Below are 9,281 nucleotides of genomic sequence, written 5' to 3' on the forward strand. Positions count from 1 at the left end.
GGTAGCCTCAAGGCACCTGATGTAACCCACCTCAGTCTTAACGGGCAAGGGAGGTTATAGCGTGCGGCTTGGGCTAGCAGGGTACCGGGTATGCAGGTGGGTAGGTACCTCGTACCTAAGGTAGCTAAGGCTGACCTTCCAAGGTAACCTTACATTCTTTCCGTACCGGGGAGATTCCACGCCCACCGTTTTTAGAATCACACAACCACCAAGGTGGGGTTTTCGCCTACCAAGCAAGTCCAGATGATAACGGCAGAGACCGCTCCCTACGCATGCAACACCACCATCCGTCCCGCCAACTCTCTCGCTGATACCGACGGCCGCATGCCTTGTGTTACTGATCGACGTCGCCCTACTCAGCCTGTCTGCCCTGAGACTTGGGCACCCCTCCGATGGTGGCCCACATCTCCATCGGTGCAGGGGAACTTCGCAGACTGGCTGTCCCATGTCTCGTCTGATCGTGGAGACCTGCCTATGGCCATCTGGGGATAGGTCCACCTAGGTAGATACCTCTGGCAAGCACACCGACCATCGCGCCTGGGTGGGCAGGATCCTGGTATAGGTAGTGTGGCGGCGTAGACACGCGTACCTACGTACCCAGGCGTCGGCAGGCAGGTGGAAGAAGTGTGTGACTGGCGGGAGGGGCAATTCGGCAAACGGATGGCGTCCAGGATGGGAGGCTCTGCAGCCACAGCCCAAGCCCATGGCCGAGGGATGGAAACCTCCGTGGTCGAGCCGTGAACGGTACAGGCCAAGCGGAGCCGTTGCCTCAACGCCATTGTCGGGTAATTCCCAGCACAAGAGCACAAATGGCACTGACGCTTACCACCCGTCGTGCTCCGCGATGGGGACGAGATCCAAATTGCTGCCCGTTATTCAGTCGTCCTCGATGTCCCGATTCCGTCCCTGGCAGCTCGACTAGTCCCCCTCGTGCGCTTCTTCGCGCCGACTCGACCTAGGTACGAGGACCTCAGACGGCGGCTAGATTGCCCGTCTTATCGAGCGATGGTCGCTTGGCCTCTGGACCCGACTGGAGGCTCCTTCAATCCCTGCCTCGTGTGGAAAGATGGCTAACCACGTGATCTTTGGCAGAAGTATCCTCTAACCCCCCCTTCCTCGTTGCCTATTCTCCCCCCCCTCGTGGCCGGCACATGGTAGGGTAGCATGGCATGCAATTTAGAAGGTCCGGCGCGAAATCGGGTCTACCTTCTTCGAGAGCTACCTCGCATCCCGCGTCGAACCCCTTCACGAAGCCTACTGTCTCCTTAGTCTCCACACTTCTGCTAAGACCGGTGGGCCTGTTCGAACCAGATCACGAATCCATCGGCGATCACTGTCTGAGTGGCACAGAGGCAGTTCTAGGTAAGTAAGGATTTGATCCTAACCTGTCAGCCATTCACAGCCATACCTGGTTGTTGGTCAGAAAGACCTTCCCCCCCCCCCCCCCCTGAAACCAAACGCAGATAGCCAATCAGCACTAGGCATGACTTCTGCTCGCCAGTATACACACACTTGGTAGGACTCCCGCTGGCTGCGTCTCTCATCCACTGGATACGCCTCGCAGCTTAGCGAATGGCGATTACGGACTTCAGAGGCCTTATAATGGATTTCTCAGCTGCGTCTCTCGGCGGCTTTGCTTCGTCACAGGCCTTGCTCCCTGGTGCGTATATCTGGGATATATACTACTAGGCGCCCGCGTCTGCGCTTTTTTTCTCCCATCTGGGCGCTCGTCAGCCGAGGAGAATCCCTATAAACATTACGCGTCCTGCAGATACCGCTATGAGAGCAACGAGAAACCCAACCGAAGTCGACCAATTAGTCAAGACAGATCGCCCCGAAGCTACCAAAGATGCCACAGTCTGTCGATTTGCATGTCAAGTCGTCGACACCGCCAACGCGACAGAACCCCGGTGCAGGTACGCGACGCCGGCTCCAACTTATCTGTTCGTTATCCGTTTTGAAGCAGTCTGGACTGACAACCTGTGTACGAGATTGTCGGGGGTCCCCTCAGAGCTCACACGTGTACGCGGCGGGCGGTACGGGTGAGACCTGAGGGTGATCAACCGACGTATTCGTACGTCTTACAACAGGTGAGTTGTTATCACGACCGCCTTCGCGTCGATCGCAGCTGCAGACGTCACTGACCTCGCCTGGACGCAGCCTGTGAAGAATGTCGTCGTCGTAAAGTCCGCTGTGACCGGCAGCAGCCTTCATGCGGCCTCTGCCTGTCATCTGGCGTGCAGTGCCAAGTCACCACACCACGTCCTCCTCGCGGCCCGAAGCGAGGTTATCTGAAAGCATTGCAAGCCCGCATCGGTATGCATCATCACCAACCGCAGCCATCCTGGGCATCTCTCGAAGGGGGATACTAATATAACTACGATTTCTAGCAACGCTGGAGGGAACGTTGCTCCAGCAGCAACACCAGCAACACCAGCAACAGCACCACCCCCGAGATAGCAGCACAGCCGTGACAATCTCTCCTGAAGACACCACCATCGATGGCCTAACATTCCACGACAATCAACCGCTAACATGGGACTTCCCCATAACAACCGACGAAAATGTGTCACTGCACGAGCTGTGTGTGGGGACAGCGCCAGGTACCGCATCGGGAGGGTCATCGTTGGATGGGGGATCGGTGCAAACATCAACGTCACCCATACAGGGATTCGAGACTCCGGATACGGTGGGATTCTCGGACGTGATGCTTGGCGGGAAGATGTCGGACGTTCCGGACAACCTCGATGGCATGAACATATCCAATTTAATGCAGGCAGATCTGTACGTGCACATACACAGCAACTCGATCCCAGCTTCTTCTTCTAACAACACACCACTTTCGTAGGGACCAGCTATACTTTGACAGGGTGCACGCCTTCGCCCCCGTCATACACCAAAGACGGTATTTCTCCTGGGCGCGCAGCGTGGCTAAGACGGAGGCCCAATCATGCTTACGACTGGCCATGTGGACCTTGGCCGCATCCGTATCCGCGCACTATCAGAACATCGGAGATTCGCTATACCGCTACACTCGCCGGGCGCTCGAGAACCTCGACTCGAAATGCATGGGCTTCACGATGACGGAGGTGGAGCAGGTCCAGGCCTGGCTCCTCCTCGCCATTCACGAGTTCATGTGCGTTGACTTCGGCCGGGGCTGGGTGAGCGCCGGGCGCGCGTTTCGCTTGATACAATTCAACTGGCTCCAATACTCAGATGGGCCGGAGGTGAGCCTGGCGCAGACCGATTGGGTCGACGGCGAGCAGAAAAGAAGGACGTTTTGGCTCGCCTACTGCGTGGACCGTTTTGTCAGCATTCGGAATAATTCCACCATGACCTTTAACGAACAGGCTATGGTAAGTGAGACACAGAGAGAAAGAGGGGGTTGGGGGGAGAGCACATCTCTCGAGCTCCCAACCCTTTACACGAGTAACGACAATGCCGTCTGAACCTTGGCGCTGACTATGGATCCCCTCTCTATTTGCAGACAACGATCCGTTTGCCAGCTCTGGAATCGGAATTCCAGAATGAACAGGCGACCTTGACCGGATTCCTGTCGGAGGCGATAACTGCGAGGGACACTATCGTCACGTCGATGTTCACAGAGTGCATCGTGGTAGCGACGGTGATGGGCCGTGCCCTCGCACACCGCCAGCAGTCGCTAGTCGATAACATCTACCTGCGCGAGACGCGGGACTTCTGGGAACGGCACGAGTGGGTCCACACGATTCTAATGCAGCGGATGGACGTCTTCTCGATGCACTACCCGTCTGCGGTGCAGGAGGCGGAGCCAATGCTGCTCTTCATTGGTATGATGTGGCGCACGACGGTGCTTTACATGTACCAGCTCGTCAAGTCAGCTGCACAGCAATGTCAGCAACCGCCCGCGGACGAGAAGAGGCCCGCCGCCCTAATGGACTACACACGGCAGTCAACTCTCGCCGCCAAGGAGATGGTGGGCTTGACGAAGAAGCTGTCACAGCTCAACTCCTTCAAGGTATTTATAATACCCCTCCCTGGTTATTACACCGCCCGCCTACGCGTGTTACGACGGCTACGGAGCACACAGCTAATGCGTGGGTGACTTCCTAGATACACCCTCTCACGCCGATCCCCCTATCGCTATGCGCTGAATTTTTCGTGTCGTATCACGAGCTGGGCGACACATACAGCAAGCAGCTTCAGGACATCACAGAAGCAATGAACGGTCTAATGAGTTTCAGCAATCTGGGGCCGGGCCTCAGCGCCTACCCGAGGTAGAAGCGATGTTGAATGTCAATAACATTTTGTGCTCTAGTTTTATTGTTGCCTATCGGTGTTCCTTTTTGCGGCGGGTTTCCCCGTACATCACACCGTGTGCGATGGTATCTGAATACGTACTTAGAATTGGTATGTTGTGATGTTTATCTACGGGATCGAACGGACGGTCGTTGAATCCAGAGAGGCGGGCCGACCGTGGGGGTACAAAAAAGAGGTCGATGGACAACTGACCGGGTCGACTTTGTTGACTGGCTTTACTACATGTCTTTATCCCGGGATTATCGGGTATTTTGGTTTACCGGTGTTCACGGTGAGGGTAGGCAGGATAGGATAGGGGGTGGGGTTTATGAGGCGTTGGGGACATTCGTCAATGTGGATTGCTGTCGCACACTCCACCAACTACGACGACTTAGCTGGCGGGTGTTGCTGAGACACGATGGGACGTCGAGATTTCCACTTATAAGAATACATAATTATCACCAAACAAGAAGTGCTATTACTGCGCTATTCCGGCTACTCCTGCTGCTTCTTTTGTGTGATACCGAGTTGCCCCGGCGAGTTATTGTATATTAGTTCCGAGACGGCTGTGATATAAAGATGCAAATGAAAGGCGGAAGTTGGTTCGACGTGCCACCGCCTGAGCATGGTACACGCCGTGCATCTGAGGTAGGCTATACGGGCGGATGGGCCATCCGGAACACGGAACCGGCTCACTGGGAGACGGACGAGGATACGCCGCGGAGCATCTGCCTCAGGATCTCCATACTGGACCCCCGGTACTCGTGGTATGACCTTCAAGACTCAGACTCGGTCTACCACCCCGGGAGTACCGAATTTGGGTGGGATTTGAGAGTGTGCGTTCGCGCTGGGGGGCCGGGGGAGGGGGGGGGGAGGTTGCAGGGGCCTGGGGGTTGGGAGCCGTTACATCCTAATACTGATCCTTAAATCCTCCCTCTGCGCTGTCATCTGAGACAGCATATGATAGATGCGTATATCGTTAGTGGGTGGCAAGCTCGGTTATTTCGACGTTGTTTCCGCGTGTGGCGTCCGTAGATCGTGCCGGGGCCACCATAGGACAGGGCGGCAGGAAGCTGAGTGTGTTTCGACGTTATCGCAAGCTTTGGGGACTACTAGTACGAAGGCATACTTACTAGTCGTCTGCCAGTCTGTCTCTACCTTTGTCCCGGGTAACTTGCACACATCCATATTACACATCTACACACGCCCGCCCGCGCTAGCCCGGCCTATACGCTCTTTATATTACACGTCTTATCACAGTTATAGCGTTGAGCACCGCACGCATGTATGTTTAGCATGCACATGTGTGCTTCAGTACGTATGTGTAGGCAGGTATACTTGGAGTTGGCGTGCCGTATACTCTCTCTCCCATCGCAGTCCGTCTCTTCGACCAGAAACCCTTCAACCGAACCCCAGGCCGGCCCCTTCCTTCGACCGGTCTGGCTATGTATACTAACTGACGGGTTCCGAGTATGTATATGGGATGGGGCTTGCAGTAGAGCAGAGCCGTGCGATGCATCGAACGGTCTATTCGGGCCTTGGGAGCGATTAGGGCGACGATGGGCACGGCGCGCGCGTATGTGCCGCTCGCTCGCTTTCTCTCCTGCTTTGCGGCGAGAATAAGGAGATAGATGGGTTAAGGGGGAAGGGGGAAGGGGGATGGCAAGGAGCCCGGTAGCCCGCTCCGACGGACGGTGAGGCAAACAGCATACCGTTGGAGAATAGGCACCCTTCCTAGACTAACTTGGTCCCGTCGATTTAGGCTGCCGGAGATGGGCAGCCTACACTAAAACTGCCTACACGTGTACGTGAGGTTTGAAGGGATACCCTGCACAGATGCACGCAGGAATAATCTGGGCGCGCGCGCGCCTATGTGACGTTGGATCAACAACACGGATGCCTCGCCGGCGACGGGCGGTTAATACCTCCTCGGCCTTTCTTGTGGAACGTGTGTACACGCTACTTCCATGGCGTGAGGCGTACGATGGACTGGCAGGATTTTTAGGCTTCAATTTAACGCCGCCCGACCAGCTAATGTAGGTACGACCGCAGCCCTCGAGATGGGACAATGTGATTAGTCTGTTTCAGCCGTCGACGTCGGTCTGCCGGTGGCGGACGTTGGATCGTCGTGGAGGCGGCCAGATGGTATGTCCCCATCCGGCCTGTCCTCGCTCTCTAGCATCAGAAGTTGCGCTGGAACTTCTCGCGAGATGCGTGTAGGACATGGTGTGTGGCTTGCGCCGTCGTTGGAGTCGTCCTACACCACGCTGAGTATGCTAGAGTTATACTCGGCATCCTTGAGAGAGACAGAGAGTAGACTTCTTCTAGGCTTCTTGGCGGCTAGGCAAGAGATGCCAACCATCCTCCTCGCCGCCCTTCCCCCTCCCCCGCCGCCGATCCTTCTCTATACATGTTTCCGCCCCATTTCGCCACCTTCAACCAATTAGGGGAGGACTTGTAATGAGAACAATTTGGGCGCGGAGGCTGCCCCCGTCCCTCCCTGGATCAGCTCGAGAGCCTCGTTCGTGTCCGAATTAGCGTACCTATGTATTAGTACCTACGTCGCCTTCCCACCCGTTCACGTCTTCCCCCTTCGCTTGCGCCGAGGGCGCTATTGTAGGAGATTAGCTACGTCCGTCTTTGCATCCCCCGGCCTATATCTAATACCGGCTGCCCCCCCTGTCCCTCTTCTATTGCTGCTTGGCGCAGTACGCTCGCGGGCGATCGACCTAGGGCCATCCAATGTGTTACCTATAACTAATGGTATCGTCTTTAGCCAAGCCTCTAAGGTTGCGCGGGGCGCTCCCTCACGCACACAAATATCGAACAGCTTATCATGGGGCCTCCTAACAGAAATACGAGAATATGTGGGCATGTGGGTATCTAGGTAATATTAATATATCGCTCAGCTGAAGAGGCTGATGACGATATTATGTATATCACTATGGATAGGAATTGGAAAAAATTCTCTCTCGATACATAACCACACCTGTCTTTTCTCCCTCTCTATCTTTTGGGGGGTAGAAAAGGCGAGGGTGGAAGTCTCCTTCGTCTTCAGTAAGGTATCGCTTGAGGACACTCCCAACCGGCGAAGAAAGTATGAGTAACCGCTCTCCCTCTTCACCACACACACACATACATATACCTACATTATGTATATGGACACGTAATTGCATAGGTACATGTATGTATGCGCATGCTGCACGTAAATCCTTTACAGTAGAGAGACGGCGCCGCAGGAAGAGTTAACCCCGATGGTGGCCACGGACTGAGCCGCAAACTAGCTTGGGAAGCGTATGCTATAGGTACGCGCCAAGTAGGGTTGGCACTCGCTTCACGCTCCTTCTCTATCTTCTCTCCTGTAATCAACACAAGTATAACCAAGAAATTTAGCGAGACCTCGACTCGACATGGCTATCTGAGTATTCATGCACGTCACCAGTCACTGGGCTGATCATCGTGTGCGATGTGAGGCCACGCAGAACCATCTATGCAAGTCGGTCGTGATAGCTCAGATACGAGATCTCCCTCCCCGCAAACTTTGGATCATGTACGTGGATAGGCCATCATCCCACATATCTACGATAGGCCGATCAGGATCATCATGGTATACATGGGTAACGTTGTCTGTGTTGAGGAATGTCTGCGGGTGGTGCTAAGTGTAGTGAACGTCCTTGCCATTATTTCCGTCCCGAGACGTCGGTACGTCTGGCTTAAACTGGTTCCCCCGTACTGGGGAATGCCGTAGTCCCCCAATCTGGATGCCAAGTCCATGAATAATGTATTTCTCCCCGCCACCTTTCTCTACTCATAGTCGTTAAATTCGAGGAGGCGGGGGGAACGGTGGCGAGAAAGGCGAGTATCCAGCGCAGTAGATGTTACATGGATCTTTCAAGATATGTATATATAGTACCTATGAAGATGGCAACTTACGTTTCCGCGATGGATGAATTGGAGATGGAGAGCGCTAATCGGGTCCTGCTGAAGAACAGTTGCGAGGCGATATCCCACAGCTGGGGGAATCCTCGGACCAACAGCGAGGCCGTGTACGAGGTGTTGTGGTTGCCCTGGAGTGCGTATCAGTCGCAGTAAACGCCGGTACGGATGGCCGTGAGTCCGCCGTCGGGTGATGTGGCGCGCAGGTATTATCGGAGCCGAAAATCCCCAGCTTAACCAACACACCGCCGCCCTCAAGCATGTAGGCAATGTCATGCTCGCGCTTATTGAAGCCAAAGAAGATCAAGTTGTCAAGAACCGGAGGTGTTGCCAGAATCGGCTGTTTTGTGACGATCCACTTGCCGCCTTCGGGAGCCTGGACGCGCCCGTTGAACGACTTACCACCGCGCGTGCCACTAGTAACTGTCGAGTTGATGAGCGGTTGGCGCCGAGCTCAGCGAGAGCACTGGGGCAAGGTTTCACAAAGTCACCGTTAACGTTTACGATGCTCTTGCTTTCCAGCTCTTCCCCTGGAAGTACGGTATTAAGCTTGTTAAATATCTACAGAAGGAGGTTATCAATCAAGTCGCTTGTAATGGCCGGCCGCGAGCATGTGGTGACATTATATCGGCGAAGTTGAACTTCTTCAGGTTAGTTCGAGTACGGTAGGTAGCTCCTCGGGCGCCAGATCGGGAAATTAGACCCGTCCTCGAGATACGGGTATACATAAAGTTCTTAAACATAAAACTATGCTTAATGGTAAGGGGGAGCGAATAAGTCCTTGACTAGCGAATTACCTATAAATTTAATATATAAGGGCTTAATACGCCAGGACATTAGCCCCTGGATGTGGTGATATCAAGACGGTGGAAGTAGTTGCGCGAGATTAGGTCGTAGTAAACCTTACAAGCCGTAGTTGATATTAGAAGTGCCCGTCGCTAGGTTATAGTAGGTAGTAATTTGACCCCTCCCGGCTACCCTATGCGCTCAACCGTGGCTAGAGACTTTCCCGGGCCCTTTAGGTTAATCGCTAGATGCCTTTTGCGCCGCCGGCGCCTGTAACGATG

General features: G+C 54.6%; 1 protein-coding gene across 1 annotated transcript; it reads left to right on the plus strand.

Annotated features, from left to right (window-relative positions):
• The first annotated feature begins 1,641 nt into the window (after positions 1 to 1,641).
• Positions 1,642 to 4,391, plus strand: GGS23DRAFT_190 (uncharacterized protein). The gene is made up of 6 exons (XM_051511708.1): positions 1,642 to 1,916; positions 2,161 to 2,316; positions 2,391 to 2,784; positions 2,849 to 3,356; positions 3,488 to 3,997; positions 4,093 to 4,391. Exons 1-6 carry the CDS (start codon positions 1,850 to 1,852, stop codon positions 4,258 to 4,260), a joined length of 1,803 nt encoding a protein of 600 aa, XP_051376599.1. The 5' UTR covers positions 1,642 to 1,849; the 3' UTR covers positions 4,261 to 4,391.
• The last annotated feature ends 4,890 nt before the right edge of the window (positions 4,392 to 9,281 follow it).

Source organism: Durotheca rogersii, assembly GCF_024521655.1.
Source record: "Durotheca rogersii strain YMJ 92031201 chromosome Unknown GGS23scaffold_1, whole genome shotgun sequence".
NCBI classification, from domain to species: Eukaryota; Fungi; Ascomycota; class Sordariomycetes; order Xylariales; family Xylariaceae; genus Durotheca; species Durotheca rogersii.

What these genes read in the sequence shown, in the direction of transcription:
- GGS23DRAFT_190 (XM_051511708.1), top strand. Translation starts at nt 1,850, where the DNA reads ATGCCACAGTCTGTCGATTTGCATGTCAAGTCGTCGACACCGCCAACG. An exon ending in AGCATTGCAAGCCCGCATCG is followed by an intron (nt 2,317 to 2,390) that starts GTATGCATCATC and finishes TACGATTTCTAG; the next exon opens with CAACGCTGGAGGGAACGTTG. An exon ending in CCTTTAACGAACAGGCTATG is followed by an intron (nt 3,357 to 3,487) that starts GTAAGTGAGACA and finishes CTCTATTTGCAG; the next exon opens with ACAACGATCCGTTTGCCAGC.